The sequence below is a fragment of the Balaenoptera musculus genome, chromosome 21 (genome assembly GCF_009873245.2).
Source record: "Balaenoptera musculus isolate JJ_BM4_2016_0621 chromosome 21, mBalMus1.pri.v3, whole genome shotgun sequence".
Lineage (NCBI taxonomy): Eukaryota > Metazoa > Chordata > Mammalia > Artiodactyla > Balaenopteridae > Balaenoptera > Balaenoptera musculus.
Genome location: NC_045805.1, coordinates 18130286 through 18151755, shown reverse-complemented (window position 1 = coordinate 18151755; position 21470 = coordinate 18130286). Strand labels below are relative to the sequence as shown.

General features: G+C 42.2%; 1 protein-coding gene across 4 annotated transcripts in view; it reads right to left on the bottom strand.

The window, feature by feature from the left end:
- Positions 1-21470, bottom strand: part of MTMR7 (myotubularin related protein 7) — a 99018-nt gene that overhangs the window by 1460 nt on the left and 76088 nt on the right. For 3 of the 4 annotated variants that reach the window (XM_036838548.1, XM_036838547.1, XM_036838549.1), the window contains 7 exons: positions 20766-20898; positions 8726-8835; positions 7537-7662; positions 5627-5676; positions 3537-3737; positions 1789-1929; positions 337-463 (listed from right to left, as the gene is read on the bottom strand). In XM_036838548.1, the coding sequence (XP_036694443.1) occupies positions 337-463; positions 1789-1929; positions 3537-3737; positions 5627-5676; positions 7537-7662; positions 8726-8835; positions 20766-20898 (888 nt within the window). Of the gene's footprint in view, positions 1-336; positions 564-1788; positions 1930-3536; positions 3738-5626; positions 5677-7536; positions 7663-8725; positions 8836-20765; positions 20899-21470 lie in introns of those variants that run through there. The other variant, XM_036838550.1, reaches the window with a different exon arrangement.

Genomic DNA, 21470 nt, shown 5'->3' with positions numbered 1-21470 from the left:
TTTTAAATTAAGATATAAGTAGCTCACCCTCTTAAAGTGTACAATTCAGTGGTTTTTAGTATATTCACAAGGGTACACAACCATTCACTACCATCTAGTTCCCTAATATTTTCATCATTCCCAAAGCAAACCAAGGAAGCGAGCCAAGCCAGATGTCTGAAACGTATTAAGTGCCTAGGTAAGTGCTCACCTGGTGGGGGCTGTGTTTCTTGTTACCCACCGGCTAAACATGTGAAATGGCTCTGTTGCTACATTTCACACATCCCGAGTCATGAGAGGCTTTCGCAGAGCAGTGATCGTCACAAAATAAGGTTAACAAGAGCAAGTGTGTCTTACTTCTTCTAGGGCCTCGAGTTCTTCCTCCAGCTGCTGGGTTTCCTCCTTCACAGCCATAAGGTAATCTGTGACCGACTGTCGGGGCTGCAGCCCCTTTTCAAAGCGGTTATACATTCCACTCCAAAACCTAGAGAGGACAGCAGCACTTCGTGAAACACCAGGTCACAATCTGTACATCCACATCCTCAGGTCTTCTAAGGAATCTTTCAAACCACAGTCCCACCGTCCTGATAATAACCAAATGCAAAGCACAGGCTCAGAAAAGCCACTTACTTAAGGCGATAATTTCATGTTGATGTTTTCATTTTCTTGAATCAGTAGACTTCTTTTGGGGAGAATAAATTCATGAAGAGTCTACTTGTATAGATGGTACTGAATTAGTAGGCACATAACATATTTTTCTAAAATAGACTGAAGGTAGTACATGTTACCATTTTCTTTCTTTTTTTGGCTTAAGAAAATGGCTGTTAGTTTGGAAGTCAATTTGAAAAATGAGTGTTTCTATTAACATGCAGGATCTTTCAGCCACAAAGGGAGTCCTTTAAATTTGAGGGTTTTCGCTTGTTTTTATCACAACCACCAAAAATTTACATTTGCAATAAATCCTCCCTTTTTTATCCTACACAGTAAAGCATACTGGAATGCAAATGAGAATACAGGTGCACTTTGCTTTACTCTGATTTGTGGAGATGGCGTTTTTTACAAATTGGAGGTTTGTGGCAACCTTGTGTCAAGCAAGTCTATCAGCACAATTTCTCTAACAGCATTTGCTCATTGTGTGTCTCTGTGTCACATCTGGGTAATTCTCAGAATATTTCAAGACTTTTCATTATTATTTTGTTTGCTATGGTGATCAGTGATCTTTGATGTTACTACTACTACTCACTGAAGGCTCAGATGATGGTTAGCATTTTTTAGCAATAAAGTGTTTTTAAGTTAAGGTATATAACATGGTTACATTGTTTTTTAGACGTAATGCTGTTGCACACTTAATAGACTACAGTATAGTGTAAACATAACTTTTATATGCACTGGGAAACTAAAAAATTGATGTGACTCGTTATTGCGATATTCACTCTCTCGCAGTGGTCGGGAACCAAAGCCACCGTATTTCTGAAGGTAAGCTGTGTCATGATCACAACCTAAACCTGTGATTCCACATTTAACTTCTAAGGTCCTCCCTCCCTCCCTTTTAAATAGACTGGAACTTACATTTTTAGGATATCATTGCTACAAAACATTGACTTCTAAAGAGAATTCCACATTTAGGGGGAAAAAGAGAGGGAGAGGAGACACTGGCAAAAATGCCAGATGAGATATTTAAGCATCTTCCTTCAGTGTGTTTGCATTCAAAAAAGCTTTGAAGCTCATACACTTCAACTTCCAAATGGTAAACAGTGCCAGAATCTAAGTTCCTAACCATACATGTTAAGGTCCTAGAGGTTTACCTACTTGTACATGAAGTTGCATGGCATCGTGGGGAGATGGAGGGTTCCCTGGGTCTGACTGGGATCATCTCTAAATAGAGGGTTCAGGTAGTCCCCCCGATTCTTCCACAGGTGAGCCCATAGAGAGTATGTTCTTTCTTGAATTCTGTTATAAAGAAAATAAGCCTGAATACAGCTTATCTTCATTCTTACAAACAGCAGGCATGTAATAGTAAAGCTGGAAAGGGATCAAAAACTGTTATCTGAACATCAGGTGTCCCTGTTCCCTAGCAGGGACATTTGCAATCTGTGTCTTCATGGTACAGCAGGAGAGCTCTGTAACAGTCTCGATTCCGCTGCTCTCCGTACTGGCCTCAGCAAGATGCTTAATCCCTCTGAGTGTAAAATAAAACCACAAGAATCTTTTTGGAATTTTTCCCCAAATAGTCATTGGATTTTTATTATTTGCCAGGTACTATTTAAATGCTTCACACATTTTCTCTCATATAATCCTCACTGAATTCCTATGACATTTGTCCCTTTTGCTAATCTAGTCCAACAAATCACAAAACTATCTAGGAAAACAGGTGAGCTTCAAGGATGTACTCTGCTACTTTTAAATCATTATGATTTATTGGAATTAAAGTTCCTTGGAGAAAACATAAACTAGTACCTACTGGAAAAAGTCATTTTCTTTCCATTCAGGCACTATAAAACTAGTAAGAGTCTATTTTATTTGAACTGATCATTTCCAAAATTAAATCCGATACTATATATACCACACTTAAAATCATTTTATAAAAATTTCAAAAATGTTCTTTCATTTGCAGTTCTTAAGTCACTTTGTGTTAAGTTTTTGACTTTATAAGAAGTCCACATTTCATCTACTTTTTCCCTCTCAATAAAAGCAATCCAGTTTTAATCTGAATAAGAGAGTGACCTGAGTTTCTAATTTACTTTCCCAGTTATACAGTAGTCCACCTTTATCCATGGGATATATGTTCCAAGACCCCCAGTGGATGCCTGAAACTGTGGACAGTACTGAACCCTGTGTATTCCTATACGTACATATCTATGATAAAGTTTCATTTATAAATTAGGCATAATAAGAATATCCAAAATGCCAGCATCACTACTCTTGAACTTTGGGGCCATTATTAAGTAAAATAGGGGTTACTTGAACACAAGCATTGTGTTAACCTCGACAGTCAATCAGATAACCGAGACAGCTACGAAGTAAGTAACAGGCGGTCCCGGGCAGGATGGAGAGGGGCGGCACAAGATTTCATTGTGCTACTCAGAATGGCCCACAATTTAAAACTTATGAATCGTTTTTTTTCTGGAATTTTCCATTTAATATTTTCGGACCACAGTTGACCTTGGATAACTGAAATTATGGAAATCGAAACCATGGATAAGGGGGGCTACTGTACTTGCAATTCTTATTACAGTATATCCGCCAAAGATGTCTAACTCTTTCCTTTTAAATGCAAAAATCGCTTTCTCTGACTCCAAGAAGCTTCCTTTCCATTATCAGTACGTGAAGTCTACCTACCTGTCTGTGGACGTTAGGCAGGAACTGGGCAAAATGGACTTGTACCTATCTTTGTCAGCTGATGGTATTAAACTGTTAAAGTGATGTCAGGAAAAAGAAAATAACTTTACCCTGTCAGTATAGATGTGTGGCTAAAACAGTCTTCAGAACTGTGAAAGGCCATCTGAAATTCTCAGTCACAAACTCTTTCGATAAAAATTAAACACTGAAACACTTACTTGAGTTCTTGTCTCTCCTTCTGGCTGTTACATAGGAAGTTTCCAAACTGGCAGGAATAGATGTGGTGTTGAATATGAATCAAAAACCTCTCATTAAACTCAAAGGCACAGGGGAATTGTTCCATTAACTGCCAGACGCACTCAATGAACTGGTCAATAACTGGAGAGATTTCTCTGGGATCACCATCTAGGTTGCCATATCTATAAAACAAAGTGTGAGAGACATTACGGCAAGGTTTTTGGGGGTTTCATTTTTTGTTTGTTTTTTTAACTCGAAAGCTATAAATGCAAAAACAATCATAGAAGCAACCCTAGTTCCTAAACAGATCTTACCTTACACACCTGGAATGCAGAAGAAGTGGAAAAACATAACTTTTAAAATTCTAATGTCAAGAGAAACTTTGTAGTGAAGGTCTGGGCAGAGAAGGGACATGTTGACATTATAATTACAAAAGAAAAGTGTTAGTGCTAGAGATAGAATTCAAGGAGTCTTTCCATGGAGAGAGCAACCTTTCATTCAAACGTGCTAAGTACATCAGAACTTCTGAAATAAATCTTCCACTTTAATCTCTCATATCATTGTTCTCAAGAGTACATCAGGAATCTCCTCCCTCATGTTTGTATTGATTTTTAAACGAAGACTGCCTCGTCCTTTACACTATCATGTGAATTTTAGAAAGAATCCAAAAGGGTGATTTGGGTGCCATCAAATACAGAATAACAATATAGAACCTCACCTTCTCAGACATGGATAATCAACTTGAGGAATAGGAATGAGCAAGGATCGGTTTAGTAGTTTTTTTCCAGAGTGGAAACATTAGAAACTGCCTGGAAACCTCTCAAAAGGTTTAGTCCCACTCACCTTTGGTCACTTTAAAAAAGGGTTGCCCAATATGTTCTTTCCTCACAGGACACATGTTTATCAGCCATTTCTATATTCTTTCTGCCACAGATCCTCTACCTCAGAGATCCTAAGTGCCTAGCAGACAGTCGGTGGAACCCCCAAAACTGAAAATAACAGTTGATCTTAAGGTTACTTAATTGTTTGGGGGCTTTAATTTTCTCATTTGTAAAATCGAATCACTGTGCTTTCCGGGAAAGATAATTAATTATAAAAACAGAATTCCAGAAAACCACATAATAAATGCTCAACTAATGCTAAATGCAAAAACTTACAAAAATAAATATGGGCAGCTCCATAAATTCAGAATTTAATTTAGGAAAACATTCAATCAAAAATGTATATCAAAATCTCTAAATTATTATCAGCATGCTGCCTAAATTTAAATTTTACCTCTAAAAGACGAGACCATACCAGCTACAACACGTAACATTCAGGGATTAGAGACACCAGAACACCAGTCAGACGTTACCATCCACACTAATCAAATGAGGCCAGTAGCTTCTGTTTATTGAAAGCCCAGTAGATGGGCCAGTAGGCAAGGAGCTGGGCTATTCACATATACGGTTTTAAACGCCTTGCTATAACCCCGTGGATTAGGGAGGGTCTCCCCTTTAAACAGATGGGAGGCGAACGCTCAGAGAGGACAGATGCCCAAGGCCACACAGTAAATGCCACAGCCTGGATTTGAGGCTGGATCTGTTGGGCTCAAAGCCTGGGCCGCTGTCCTACATTAGCTCTCCAGAGACGCTTGGGACACAAATGCTGCAGGATAAGCCCAATTTAACTCCCCGTGTGGAAGATCAAAGAGAAACTGTTCCACAGGCATTTCACAACGTGCAGCTTAAAATGAATGTCTGCACTTCAAAAATGGAATAATTTAGTAAATCAAATGTGTGTGGAAGGAAGGGAGAGTCCATCCTTTCTAGGTCGATTAATGAACAAGCTTCTGTCTCTTCTGGAAGAACTTAACATTAGTTAGTTCTGCTCAGTAAATACCAACCGTTCTCGAGTTAGAACTTCTTTATCTGTGATACAACATATTCAACAGAATTTTAACTTCCTGAGATGATACACAAGGAAACTCTGAAAACAAGGCTATTTTCCCCCACTCAATTGAGAACTTCAGAAACAGATTATTTTTTTTATCCTAAACATTCACTACAACAGATTTTAAAATATTTCTTACCTGTGATTAAACTTATGACCAAAGGAAATCCAGTCCTTTTCAATTAATACCTACACAAGATAGAGTATAAATATCATGGAGAGAAGCAAATGAAGGAAAATAAGAGACCAGCACCAATAATTCTGAAGGATTCTGAATTCAAAGGTTCTTGGAGCAGAAGTCACTCTCCTCCGTAACCTGCAAATGAACGAGCACTCACTATCCACCGCTATAGAGATGCATGTCAGAAGGCAAAGTTGAAAGCCTTCCATAGGAAAAATAAGAGTGGACACATGAAAATGTAATGCCACCACCCACAGAGTGCTTTCAATGCACACTGTTCATACTGCTTCATGTATGATCTCATTTCATTGTGGGGTAGGTATTATCACTCTCATTTTAGAGAGGGGGAAACTGAAGGAGAGGTTAAATACTCACCGAAGATCACGCTACTGGGAAGTAGTTGATGCCACCTTGTAACCGAGTTCCAGAAGCCACCACAGCCCATCTAGCCCAGCTCTCAACCGACAGGCAATGCTGCTTGTCAATATAATAGCAAATACTAACCGTTCTACAAGAAACAATTAGGGATGCTTTCCAGTTATCTTTAGTATACTTTAGAAGAATTCTAGAATGATGAGGGTCTGGAACATATGAGAAGTTTCAGCCCTGCTTTGGAGTTAGGGGTAACATGAGTTTTTATACTCTCAAGTTGTCTGGATTTAAAAAAAAAAAAACAACTTTTTAATCAAATACTATAGGATAGTACCATCAATATCACCAATGCTCTAAAACAGCCAGAGCTTTTCCCTTAAAAAAAGTAAGGACTGGTTGAAGTTTGGCCTTGACAACTCCTAAGTTTAATGGGCAGGAATCAAAAAGAGCCAATGGTGGTGAAGGAGAGAGGCTCCCGCTGGTGTGCAACTCAGCGTCCCCACTCTCCAGACATAAACGAAGGACTCCAGCCCCTAACCTCAGTCCAGGGGAGGGGTCTGAAGCAGGAATGTCACTCTGAAGTCTCAGCGCTGTCACAGGTGATAGGAAGTTCTCTGACACATTCAACACAAAAGGAAAGAAAAAGCCCAAGAGTGGACACCTGCCACTTCTCTCTTGTCCCCAGAGTGTCAGCTGATAATACTCGATAAAGGAGACCTAGCAGTAGAGCTACCCCATCAGGCTTCCTGGCTCAGCATCTACCCCAAGCATGGATTCAGGATCCTCTGGAGCACTTTCTACCAAATCATGGTTCAAGAGGCAGGAACCAGGTAATCTCCCAGCCGCTAGGAAGTCCCTGCAGTCATTTTAAGATTTTGGTTCTGGCTTAGCCAAAGCTTCACCCTTCCAGGCAACTAACACAAATATTCTGCAGTTGGAAGCAACATGTCAAGTTCTGATGCACATCTGAGAGGTGCAAAATCTAGGAGAGGATGTACCCATAATTTCAAAGAATGCAGAAACATTGTAAAGTTTTCAATATTCTCATCCAGAGTTGTGAAGGACAATTTAAAATATAAAAGCAGTACGTGAAAACACTTTTTCCTATAGAAAGTTTTTTCTCCAAATACTTTTTCTGGAGAGTGTTTTCTGTTTTATAGTCATGTTACCTCAAACTTGAAAATACATATCAAACTTGAAATATATTAATACAAATGATGTATAAAACTATTTTACAAACTGCTAAATAGATATTTTATATTTGCCCCCAACTTCACCTTTAATAGCATTGATTTGAATTGGTTCCAAAATCCCAGAAATTCACCTTCTTATTCCAAGCCTATTTCACCTTTTCCCCTTTAATTAATCATGCTGATCTACCAAGAGAAAAATAATGTTGATGAGGAGGGGGAAAAGCTGCCAACAGTTGTGAGAAGAGAGGTCCACTCTGTCCAGGCGCTGCGTGCGTGGGACAGTGGCCAAGCGGCCACACTCACCATGAAGCCCTTCAGAGTCCGGTAGTGAGGGTCCAGCAGGAGGCCGGCCACCGAGCACGCCTGAGCAGTCCTGTCCCAGCCGTCGGAACAATGAACAAGCACACTTGCCCCTTCCTCTGAGACTGCCTGAAAAACAGGGTGGGCAAAGGATGGCTATCAACAGGAAACATCATCAGAATTAGCTTTGGTTTTGTACTCACAGAAAGAATCAAAGAAAGATTTACAGGCAGAAAATCAATACCAAAACCTGCTCCTTCATGTATTGAGTGTTCACGCCCCCGTGCAGTTAGGGCGGAGCCAAGGAGAGGTTTGGTGCCGGTAACTGAAGCGTCACTTCCCTTCCCTTATAGCCAGAAGCCACGAGCCCGGCTTCTGTACCATATACAAGCAGGCTTCCTGTGTGAACGTCTCCTAGCCCACCTTCAACCCTCTCTTCCTCCCCGCCGGGTTTCCACCTTAAGCCTTTCCAAATGAAATTCTGGAGCTGCTGCTGGCTGCAATCATTTTCAAAAAGAAAAAGACAAAAATTATAAATTGTAAAACTATGAAATTAGAGATAAAAGAATAAGAGCCAAGTAAAAGTGCCCAGCACTGAATAAATATTTGTTAAATGAATTATCTAATAAAGGGGAGCATACCATGTCATCAGAAAAGATATGGTTGTCTTTAGGTATAAATCTGAGGGGAATTTATTTAAAAAAAAAAAAACGCACTGAACAACAAAATAGACAATGCATTCAAAAGCAGTTGCAGCAAAATCTTCCTCTGGCAGAACAGAATCTACCTGCCAGGTTCAGGAACATGACTTGCTTCTGCCGTCACTGAAAAGGGGGAGCTGTTTGCTAAGGTGGAAGCTTCAGGCCTCGGTCACTCAAGTGACTCACATTTGGATGTACCCTCCTATAGAAAATTATTCCCTCCACCCAGGACCAAGCCTAGTTGAAGAGAGACCATTCTGAAAGTATTTTACCACTTGATCGCCTTGATGATATACTATCAACTGAACACCATCCTCTCTTTCACAAAATGCCATCGTCAGAGGGCAAACTTCATGGAGGTCTGCAAAGCCAGCTTTGGTATCACCCAGTTTAGTACAGAGGAGCTCATGCGAGGGAACAAGATCTCCATTCCGAAGTCAGAGTACACTGGCTGCTCTGCCCCATAATTTATGTTCTCTGCATTCGCATACCTTTGCAATGAAGATTCCTGCATCCATGATGGCCTTAATATGCCTCAACCAGCCAGAGTTCTCCAGTCCCCAAAGAAAATCACTCATGGAGGGAGATTTAAGTTCACACACTGCAAGATAAATTGTGTTACAGAAAAAAAATACAGAAAATCTCTCATTTTACATGTGATCATATTTGCAGGCAGTTCGTTAATGATTCCTTCACTGTAGTATTTTCTGGAAGACTTGAGTCAAGATAAATGCCCAAGCTTACTCATTCTACTGAACAGTTCCAAGTAAGGCTTTTCTGTCTTCTTTGGTCACAGGGGACACATCTGTTTAGGAGTATTATATTGGTAAAGTTTAAACCCTAATAAATGAAAATCATTGAATGTTACCATAGTAAAAATAAGAGAAGATTTATTTATTCTTCCAGCAAAGATATTCAAAATGTGCCACCAAGAAGCACTTGAGTAAGAGTGCCCTGGAGGAAAAGACTCCTATAACGAACTCCAGCACTTTCCCAACTAGAACTCCATCATCCAAGCACTTCAGTTGCGGACTGCAGTAAAAATACAAAACAGAGCTGTCCTAGAAGTCTTAAATGGAAATGATCGAACTCCTCCTACCAACAACCCTACCCAAAGGGAGTAAAGCGTGTGAACTTAAATATGAGACCCTGCACTTCTGAATGCTTCTAGAGCATCAGGTTAGGGGTTTTCCCTTTGGTTGAAAATGAAGATAATCCAGGATTCCAGTGATATCTATATTTTACAAAACTAAGGCAGGTGTGTAAACACTTCTATAATATTATCACAAACAATTTCATCTCGAGAGCTTATCTTTTAGTTAACATGAAGCATGAAAAAACTTTAGGGCTCAGCGTTCTGACTACATATCACAAATATGACATTCCAAAGTTCATGGGGTTCATACCTATAAAGCCCTTTTGAGGAATCTTATAAATTAATGAAAATTAAATAATGTTCCATAGATTTTGTTTGTTTAAAGTGTATTTCTTTGGGCCTTGATTTCTTCATGTTTAAAACAGGGAAGGTGTACTAAATTATATCTAAATGCCCTTCCAACTCTAAACTCCCAGATTCAACTTTTAAGTCTATGAAAGCATTGCACATTTGCAATACATAAAAACAGTTAAGAATGCTTAATTTATCAGATGCCCTTCCCTCAAATATGCCAGATAGCAGAGGGTTCACTCGTATTTCCCACAACATAAGAGCCACACAAAAAAAGCACAAGTAGTTAAATTCTGAGTCACAGACGGCAGCAGTGAGGAAGAAAATAACACCGAGATTCCCAGCTTTTAAGGCCCTTCTTAAGAAAAAACCGTATTATGAATATGTTCAGGCAAGAGTCCAAACTCCTCCTTCCAAAAGCTTGCCCTGAGCTGGAAGCCCAGCTGGAGAAGTGAGCTCTCTCCAGCATCGCCCTGGTTCAGGACACTGTCCCTTTGAGGTCACACTGCTGCCGGCTCCCCACCAGCAGCGATTTAGATTGTTCCAGGAAGATTAACCTGATTTGCAGTCTTCAAACGTTTTTGCACGTGTGCCCCTCCACTGATTTTTAAAACGATGTACCCTTCTCAGGCACCCTGGAATAACGCACCATAATAAGACTGAAGGTGTGTTCACCGTCTGTAAGGTGGCAAAAGGGCAGTTCGTCAGGGGAGGTGGGAAAGGACGGCTGGTTCACACCTGGACGGAGGAGCATCTCTAAGGCAGGCGAGGCAGTTTTAGGAAGGAGCACGTGCGGAAGTCAGTGCCGTAAAGCAATCCAGCCAGGGCGCCCCTGGGAAAATCTTCCCGTGACCTCGGGGTGTATGTACTCAGTGTGGAGACAGACGCTGAATCTGCTGCAACTGGGGAGAAACTGGGCCGGGCGTGGCTCTGTCCTCGGGGACGCGGACGGGGCCGGGCTGGCCGCAGCGCTGCCCAGGCCCTCCGAGCAGCGCGCATGACGCAATCCCCGCACCCTCCGTGCTGCGGCCTCTCCCGCGGGCGCCTGCTGTTTGGTCTTTTCTGTCCAACCCCGGCCGTGACCCAGACCGTTCAACTTAATCCTAAAATACACACATTCCACCACGTAGAGTCTCTGGACCCGCTGAGTCCTTTAAATCTTCTGCAGATAACACTGACTTGCAAACAGTTTTTTGTTTTTTGTGTGGTTTTTTTTTTTTTCCACTGAACTAGCCCAAGTTTCCGGTGGTCACGATCGGCTTCAGGGCTAGCTGGCATCCTCCTTCGTTTCAAAAAGTCCAGGGAGCTAGAGGGATATCTTGGCATCCAAGCTCTGAAGCTCAGTCCAAGAACAAACGATCCCTTTTGCCTTCTCTTCCCACCAGGTGTGGAAATGACAGCAAGTTTAAAAATAAAGACGCCAGGCTGTCCAGCTAACTGGGAGGTGGCCTGTGCCAGTGGCAAGAGGGGACCGGCCAGCTCACAGAGCAAGGCCCTAAAAGGTGCTGTGGAGAGGATGCCCAGGTCACCCTCGTCACTGGCTCACGGCCCAGGGGACCAGCTGCCGCATCTCTCCCAGGTCAGCTCCTTTCCTTCCACACGGAGGATGGCTCCTTGTTCAACACATCTGCTTTCGGGAACACTGAAACTGGGTACATTCAATAAAGTAGCCTCCCGAGGTTTCACGCAAGGGAGCGGCTGAGAGAGTGTTTCCCCTCACGTGCTGAGCGGCGATGGTTAAGAGCCATCAGCCCACAGGTGATTAATACACCTGGACAGATGGGGGTACACTTGAGACTCCAAGAATTAGCGCCTGGATTTTTAAATATAAAACTGATGGGTTTGTTTGGATAAACTCAGGATAAGGCAGAAATACTGATCGGTTCACCCCTGTTGCCAAAGCTGAACCAATATTTACAAACCATTTTGCTGAACAAAGTTCATTCCAGCTGACCTCAGAGGCGTCAGCCACAGATCACAGAGAACCAGACTTATTATACTAACCTGGAGTTTAGTGCCTGGGTCTAGTGACATTTGTTTTACATAACAGGGCAACTATATCCCACAAACACATAAAAACAACACTTAAAAAAAGATCGATAATTATGGCACCTTAGGAAATAGGAAATTTATTTGGAAGAAAATTAACCTTCCATGATCTTCCGTAGCTATTTCCTATACCAAGCTCATTTCTTCCTACACAGTGACTGGGTGGGGATCAGTGAGGGTGCAGAGTCTCCACTTGAACCCTGTGGGGTTGGTCTTCCTTGTGTCTAAGATCTAAAGTTGGAAGGTACATGGCCCTCCCTTACTTACCAGCCAGACACATACCTGAGCTCTCCTAATGTTTGATTTGTCTCCTTCCCATTTTGGAGTCAAAAACCCAAGCCCAATGAAACGGCCTTCAAAGAACTAGCAAAATGATGGTAATCTCCCTCAACTGAACATCCCAGCAGGTGATACCATTCAAAGAGGACTTAATTATGGCCTGTACAACAGAAGTGTTTGGTAAAGCCTGCCCTGTTGTCTCCCTTTTTTACCTAGAGCCCACCCTGGTGACAGAATCAACTCTGCAGTGAAGTGTACTTGGTCTATTAATGTCAGTGGTGCTCTCCTCCCCACCCCTGCCAACTGACGTGGACCCTCTTTATAGAGGCCTTTCCATTAATTGGAGAGATCTGTGTATTAGCTTCTCTGTATATTACTGGACACCAATAAGATTCCAGCTTTGCTTAGGATGCTATTTCCTGGAATCGCCACACAATTAACAATGCCAAGAAAGCCATTTTTGAATAGCGTTGTCCTCCTCTAAAGAATTCGATGCTAATAGAAAGTGGTAAGTTGCGATCCAGCCTAAATTCTGCACACCTGTGCTAGCACCACTTGCGTTAGCAGCATAGATAGTATATGCAGACACACATGGGCATGAGTATGTGTCTGTGTCGAGCTACTAATAAACATGTATGTGTGTGTAAATGCAGGTATACACACACACATTCCAGTAATACTAATTACCATTGGCCTAAAGAAAATCAAGCAGCTGGTTCACAAAAGAATGCCCTATTAGCATTTATTAGCTTTGCATATGAATTTTGTGTCTAAAGACACAATTTGCCACAAATAAATTTTAAAATATATATGCCCGTTTATGTTACATTTACCATATACAAGGCTTGGGATTTGGTCATTTGCTCTCAGTGAACAGGAACTCAACCAAAGACAGGGCTTAAGGAATGAGCAAGTCTAAATAGGAAACGTAAGGCAGATGAAAATAGAGAAGTCCAGTCTGCGAGAAGGAAGGGGTGCTGAGAGCCCGTGAAGTCGGGGTGGATGTAAGGTATCAGTGGTAAATGCTGGAGAGAAGGCCGAGAACCATGTGAGGTTAAGATGTTGGCAGCAAATAACAGAAGCGGTGAAATAAGCAGTACACGTAGCTGGGGACGTAACTGGTGGAAAAGCATTCCACGCGCATCACACCGGCTGAGCAAAGCTGCAGGACCAATGCACCCATCGAATCTGAGGCCACATTGTCACTGGCAAGCAGACACTGAACTGCCCCATCCCACCTGCAGCCTTGTGGAAAAACTGCTCGCCTTGTGGCTAATATGAGTCATGTCTATCTTTAGTTTTATGGGAGATACGTTCTTCTGTAAGTGCTCTTTTTGTAAATGTCCTAGTTATCCAAAAGCTAGCTGTCATGATTAATAAAGTGAAAACAATAATTCTGAAATTTTTTGATGTTTGAATTGTCCCAAGGAACATCAAGATACAGCATAATTAGGATAAAAAATAGCCATTCTTCTCCCATTAAATCTTTGTTTTCTCTTGTCCTCTCCTTTGCTAAAATCACCCAGAGATGAAGTCTTTGGCTTTGACATCCAGTTAAAACATTCAACCATCTGATCTACCCAAGGACAGCCCTCAGGAAGATCACTTCTGAGAAAGCAACATCTTCTCTTCCCGCCATGATTTTCTGCCCTACATCAAAATCAGTAACGTCACTTTGTATTAATAAATGAAGCTTTTTTCTATGCAATGCCCAGCGTATAGAAAACTCTCAACAACTGTCTGATGTACAGATGATTGTCTGAAATAACTATGTAGCTCCTAGTGATTTCCTCTACATCCGTTATCTACCATACAACATATATTTACTCCCAATTTTCAGATTAGCAAGTGTGGCTTAAAGAGTTTACTAAGTCATCCATGGTTACTCGGCCAGCAAATAACTGAGCTGGAGTCCCGGCCACAACACGTACGCCCCAAAGCTCATGCTCTTTCCTCTCTGCCTCAGTGCTTAGAGCATTAGATCTCAGTCTAGGTCGGGTGACACCATCCAGCCACATTTTACATCCTCTTACAACACAGAGAGAGCCAGGTACACACCCTTGATGCATTTCTTTCTTCCAAGTGACCACGAATTGATAACTAGTGGAGCCTGACGAAGAGACCTGTTGCTCTAGCAGAACACTTATTAAAAAACCGTACCGCTGGGTGGAGCTATGCAGTTCACTTTAATGGGAAAGTAGGTTTTCTGTGTGGAAACCCATGCCACATTGCTAAATTTTGAGGGAGAGTGACCAGATTTTCAGCCAGGTCTTATTGGCTGTCTCGTCTAATAGGTTAGTAATCTCAGGAAATTAATAATGGGGAAAGTCAGAAGATCGAGAACCGAAAAAAGATCAACCTTTATAGCTTTTCATTAGCTCATAGCTGGTAGAACTTCATAGCATAAACTTGTAGGCCATGTTACAGGAAATACTCACTTTGAAATGAAAAACTTAAATGTGACTATAAAGGGCTGAACTCTTCCATTTCTTCCAGGCTTACGTAGCCATCACCACATAAAGTAACGAGGTGAGGAAGAAAGCATCAAATAAAAAGGACACCAGGACTGAGAGTTACAACCTTACCTCTGAGCAGAGAAAAATACTTCGTGGGAAACTCGGAGCCGGGTGTGTTAGGGACTGTCCCCTTCTAGACCCTGGTGCACCCGAGAGCACCGGGCAGGGACGCCAGAGCAGGGAGTCGTCACACGAGCACAGCACCCACGGCCGTGGTGCCTCCCATGACACACTCGAAGTTCTCTGCTTTCACCTGTCGCTGCTACACCCAACAAAGGTTCTGAACAATCGGGCCTCACAACCTTCACACACAAGCACAGGTCACGTATCTCTGGGGCCACCTGACTTTACCACAAAACTTTCTCCATCATCACTGTCCCCAGTTCTAGGGGAAACGATAAAAGTGGTTACCACTTGGGGCCTGCTAAAAAGATTCCAATCTTTTCAGTTGAATCTTACAAACAGCCCTTCACTACAGTATTGTCCAAACTGCTGAATGGGCACCGGGCCTTTGTTCCTGTGCTCTGGACCTGCTCCCATCTGATCTGCTGTCAGGCTGAGGTCTGTATCTCTGTCAGACAACTTGCTGAGAAAACATCCACCGGGCCCGGCATGGGGTTTATTAAATTATTTTCGATGAACTTGTGCTGAGTGGACACAGACCGTATCACAAGGCAAGCACTTCCATGCCTCTGAAATTGTGCTTACTCCACGTCTCTTGAAGAAAAAAATTAAGAAAAGCCACCCATAAGAAAGCAGGGGACCTATCAAATACCTGCCTAGCTGCCTGAATTAATCTACAGCCCATTAGCTTGTCCATTTTACGCAGGGCTTATTTTAAACTACAGTACTGCTTCCCAAGAAAAAGCATAACGCACCTTATACTGGACAGTACTTTACAGTTTGCAAGGAATCTTTTTTAACAAATCTGTGAGTTAGACAGCAATGATATATTGCTTACATTGTTTTACAAATACAGGAAATGAGGTTTGTTCACGTTTACTCAGAGACTAAGGTAAGAACCCAAATCCAGATCTTCAGACACTTAGGCCAGGGCACTTTCTACCCAAGCCACCACCTAGAGAGACTGTAAAGGAAAGTGGTTAAGAGTATGGTGTCTGGGACTTCCCTGGTGGCACAGTGGTTAAGAATCCTCCTGCCTATGCAGGGGACACAGGTTCAAGCCCTGGTCCAGGAAGATCGCACATGCCGCGGAGCAACTAAGCCCGTGCACCACAACTACCGAGCCTGCGCTCTAGAGCCCATGAGCCACAACTACTGAGCCCACGTGCCACAACTACTAAAGCCCGTGCGCCTAGAGCCCGGGCTCCGCAACAAGAGAAGCCACAGCAATGAGAAGCCCGTGCACTGCAACGAAGAGTAGCCCCCGCTCGCCACAACTAGAGAAAGCCTGCGCGCAGCAACGAAGACCCAACGCAGCCAAAAAATAAGTATATTAAAAAAAATTAACAGTGTCCAGTACATAATAATCACCCCATAAATGTTATATCATCATTACCATGTGGGTGGTTATCTGTGAGCCTGTCCAATAAAAGAACCACAAATCAACGAGGATCACAGTGAAATGATGGAAAGTACTAGGCTCAATTCTTGCTTTGTTATGTGATACCAACAAGGGTATGTCTTTAAAAACTTTTTAATTAAAAATGTAATACACCAGACTTTGTAACTGGAGAGAGGCGCTCCTACTGGTCTTGAAGAATAACCTGTCGTGTTGTGAAGAGCTGATGTGGAGGTCCAACATGGCAGAGAACTCTAGGACCTAAGGGTGACCGCCAGCTGACAGCACTCAGGGCCCTCAGTTGAATGCAGCCAATAACCTGCATCAGCCTGGAAGCAGATTCTGCCCCATCCAGGTTTCCAGATGAGGACACAGTCCAGCTAGCACCTTGACTGCAGCCTTGTAAGATCCTGGGCAGAGGGTTCCTGGCTTCCCACTGACACATGAGAAATGCCCAGACTCGTGACCCTCAGAAACTGTGACCTGATAAGTGTGTATCCTTTGTGTTCCATGTAACATACCAACCATAGACAATTTTGTAAATAAAGAAGGAAAAAGGAAAAATTCACCCATCGTCCTCTCATTCTAATCCAATTATCATTCTGGAAGTTCTTCATAAATATGGTTTACTGTATAGCAAATCAGAGTATGTATACAATTTTACAACCTGAATTTTTCACTTACATTATACACGTTCTCCCATGTTAGTAATATATTTTTCACATTTATCATTTTTAATGGATGCAAAATTTTCTATCAAAAGGTAGAGTGTTTAGTCAGTCTACTATTGTTGAACATTCCTGAGGCTTCCAAAATTCTATTATTATAAATAAAACACTAATATCAAAACAGGCATTATATGTCTTTCTTTTTTTAAACCATATTTTGGATTAGTCCCTAAGGGGAATTAATCTGGTAAAAATATGTATCTCAGAACAAAATATATTAGGTATCTCTTGCCAATTTCAATGATACTAGAAATATTTAAAGTACTAGTTTTACCACATTCTTTTCAGTATTGAATATTTTAATGTATTTAAATTTAAATATTTAAATAAATTCAATTTTATTTAAATTTAAAAAATTTTTAAGAGAAAAATGGTACTTTGAGGTTTTAACTACATTTCTTTAATTATCAGAGCAAGTTTAAATGTTTTTCTATGTTTATTTATTTCAACTTATTTTTCTTTAAAGAATTATCTTAGATTGAGTTGCCTAACTTCACTGAGACACTTTCTTCATCTATAAAGTGCAGATAATATTACGTACAGCACACTATTGCTGTGAAATCAAATACAGGCAGACCTCATTTTACTGTACTTCACAGATATTGTGTTTTTTATAGGTCGAAGGTCTGTGGCAACCCTGCATCAAGCAAGTCTATCGGCACCATTCTCCCAACAGCATTTGCTCGCGTCATACCTCTGTATCACATTTTGGTAATTCTCGAAATATTTCAAACCCTCCACCAGTGAAAAGATTACAACTCTCTGAAAGCTCAGATGATGGTTACATCTTTTAAGCAATAAAATATTTTTAAATTAAGGTACATACATTGCTTTTTTAGATATAATGCTATTGCACACTGCATAGACTACAGGATAGGGTAAACATAACTTTCACATGCCCTGGGAAACCAAAAAATCCGTGTGACTCACTTTATAGCGATATTCATTTTACTGAGGTGGTCTGGAACCGAACCTGCGATATCTTCAAGGTCTGCCCATTCGTGAATCATTTAAGTAAAAATACTGAGGAAGCCTGGCACGTAGCAGGTGCTCTGTTTTTAGTTAAATGCACAAATCAATGAATAAGGGGTCAATTATACAGAACTACACTGTGGCCAACAATATTAATCTAAGATTCATGTAGAATCCAGGCACGCCGAAACTAGTGGTGGGGAGAAAGGTCAATTTTCTGGGCAACATACAAAAGGTGGAACATGTTGACTGAAAAACAGGAAGGTGTCACTGCCATCATGTCCTTCCCATAAACACCCGCCTACCTTGAAAACAGGTATTTATTTACGAAGCGGCGCGATAGTGCGGCTCAATTTCAAAGCCCTGATGTGAGGTAATTCCATGTGCCCCTCTCTCCCTCCCTCTCACTGATTTCCTCCCCCCAAATCAAGGATGCCCTAGGAGGTTTTTATTTCCACATCTGATAACAATTTCCTCAGCCACGGAAAGAGCCTATTCCAGGTTCTTCTACTGCCTGTTTCAACAACAACAAAAGAAAGAAAATATAGGGCATCCTTTTATTATTTGAGGGAAAAGCCATTATTTATATGATCAAGAGGAAAGGCTCTGTGGAAAGCACTTAATAAATCACACAATTGCTACATAACTGAAAGGCTTCATTATTATCTCACTGGGAGGTGCGAATGTCACAAAATAGTTTGGTTTAGAACTTAGAAACCAAAGTTAACATGCAATCAATCAGCTCCATAATAGGACCTACATCGGATGTGAACTTGGTCCTAGATTTCAGTTTCTGATGAAATACCCTGCAGCTCTTGCTCACAGACAGGGCTATTTCGGGCCAGAATGCAAACGATTTTTCATTTCTGTTATTCAGAATCTATCCTGATAATATCAATATCCCTGATAAGAGAAATTTTGAAAAAAAATAATAATCATGAAGGAAATGCATTATTCCGCTTCCTACCAAGTGACCAGCAGCACAAACCTTCCGATCTCTTTGATGCCATGACAGCTGTTTGAAGGATAAAAGCCTCAAAAAGTGGGTCTGATTGCATCAGTTCATCAGCTGAGCTTCCACGAGCAGTTTATAATTTACTTGGTAAGAACAGATAGTCAAACATTGGTCAAGTCCCCTGAAAGGCATCCAGAAAGTTGTCCTTGCTTATTGCACTGACACAGAGCTGAAAAAGTGATGCAGAAGAACCATGATCCCTTATGAAACACGGGCTGCCCTCCCTCTGGAACTCGGTCAGTTCGCTGGTCCTTTAGAAACAGCGAGTCAGACCAAAGGTATGAGGGCAGGAGACATGGTTCCTAATAAGAAACCAAGGAAATGCTCATTTTAAAACAAAAGCCAAATCGCCATGTTACAAGCACTCCTGGGGGCCACCTTCTGCATAGAAGAAAATATATATTCTCAAAAGTCAGCTTATGAAATTACTAAATGAAAAATATAAAGCATACAAATGTTTTTAATGATCCTGATAATGAACACTCTTCACACTAAAACTAGACTACCCGTTCAATTACAGTACCAAGCCAGTCCAGTTTTTCATTGTGTGAAAAGCACAGCTTATAACAGGTAGAGCCACACCGCCCATGATAATCTCCCAAAGTTTACGAAGTTCAATGCCCAAGGCATGCTCCTGTCACCTGAGACATGGCAAATTTCACGTGGAGGTAAGATGGAGATAGATAGCTCTGGGGCCGTTATTTTTTTTTTTTAAGATGCAGGAAGAGGTTTCGTCTAACCATTCAAACCCTCAATTTTAAACTATTTGCAATCAGGGGCATCAAAGTGTGGACTTGCAGACTGTCAGGGCTGGATGGGTCCACAGACATTATTAGTCCAATCCTCTCCATCTACAGCAGGTAACAGAGCCCCAAAGAAGGTACATGACGTGTTCAAGGTCTCATAATGACTTAGATGACCCTGGGAATCCAGGAAGGAGAATGGATATCAGGCTTGTCTGTGACACTCAAGTCCCTCCAGCCCCACCGCTAGCTTCTCACTACATCCTGCTCTGATTAAGCACTGAACTGCACGAGTTACTGAGAGCAAACGTGTATCCCGAGAAAAAGGGAATCCGGCCCTTTCTTTGTCCCTCTTCACTGCAGACCCCGCATTTCCGTGCAGACCGGACCGCCCGCTTCCCTGGCACACAGCGCCGCCTCCCCAGGGCTTCCCCCCCCCGAAGCGCGAGCCCAGCATTTACAGCCTCCCCTGGCCCAGGGGCACGAAGCCCTGGGTTAAGCCCTCTTTCTCTTCGGCTCCCACAGGAGGGAGAAGCGGTGGACCTGACGACAGACTGCTCCTTGGGCCTTGACAAGCGCAGGAGCAGAAGCAGGAAACGAAGCTGGTTTTGCTTGGAATATACGATTCCTGGCAGTTCATTTACGGCTGGTGTGGCCACATGAATAACTCCTCTATGTTGCGTAACCCGGCTCTGCGACTTCCTCTCCCTGTGAGTACCGAAGCCTGGCCGTACGCATCTCGTGGTGCTCGCTGGGTGGGGTAGGTGGGGGGAGCGCACTGCAGCACTTGTTGCTGATGGAAGGGAGAACCAGGACCCCCCAACATCCTCCTAATGGCCATTCAGCCGCTCGGATTCAGCTTATGAACCTCATGTCCACACGTGAACAGCTGGCGGCTGCTTTCGATGTAGGACTGCTTCATCTCCAAATGGTCCTGAATATGGGTCAAACTACTATTATGAGAGAGAAAGAAAAACTATCCCCGTGCACTTTTATCTTCGGTGTTAGGTGCCACCGGAGAGAGCCTGGCAGCCAATACCACATGACAAAACCACTCCACGATGACACAAAAAAAGACGAGAAAAGCTGTTAAATGTTTCAAGAGTCCCTGCATTTTGATATTCTTCCCAAATGATCCCACCCCTGCAAACAACATCACAGTAAAGCACAATTTTCACGTCAAGACACCATCTTATTCCATCTTGGCATTAACACATTTAACTGCAGTTTTTAAATGCTGTGCATAAGGAAATGGTTTACCTTCCAGCATTTTTTGCAGACTGTTCCTCATGACGTGGATGTTCTCTATCCCGATAAACTGGAACTTGATATTGGAATAATTGTCTTCGTTCTCATAGCCTTTCCCTGCAGCACGATTTGCCATCGCATTAAGCTGCAGTGGTCAGCAAAACAGAACAGTCACCAGTGCTAGTCACGAAACAATCACAACACCTCACGGCTCTCCATAAGAACACGCAACACGATGCAGAGAAACATGCTTTAAATCCCGGGAACACTGTGCTGGGCTAGGTAGCTACAGACACTCGTGCTGAGCTTACAATTCAACAACATCAGTTTGTTGATGTGGGAACATTTTCTGAGCTGGAAGCATCCTATAGATAAGCCCTTTTGGAGACGTTCCCTGTCAGGGATGCCAAATCCAATGTGGGATTCTGTACAGAGCCAAGTCGCCCCAATTTAATACCAAACCTGACAGCCTTAGGTTGGCAGAAGAATATCAGCAGATACAGTTGGCAACATAAAGCTCTGTAAGTTAAATTATTATATCTTCCAGTATTAGAATGCCAATAAACACATCAACGTATAGGAATGGTTACGTCATTCTAATCTGCCTACAAGAATCCCTCAGGTACCCAATTCAACCTTGAGCAGGAATCGCTGAACAAAACAGAGAGAGGGCAAGCAGGTGCTAAGCCTCCAGAGACATTTCCTGCGGCCACCCTA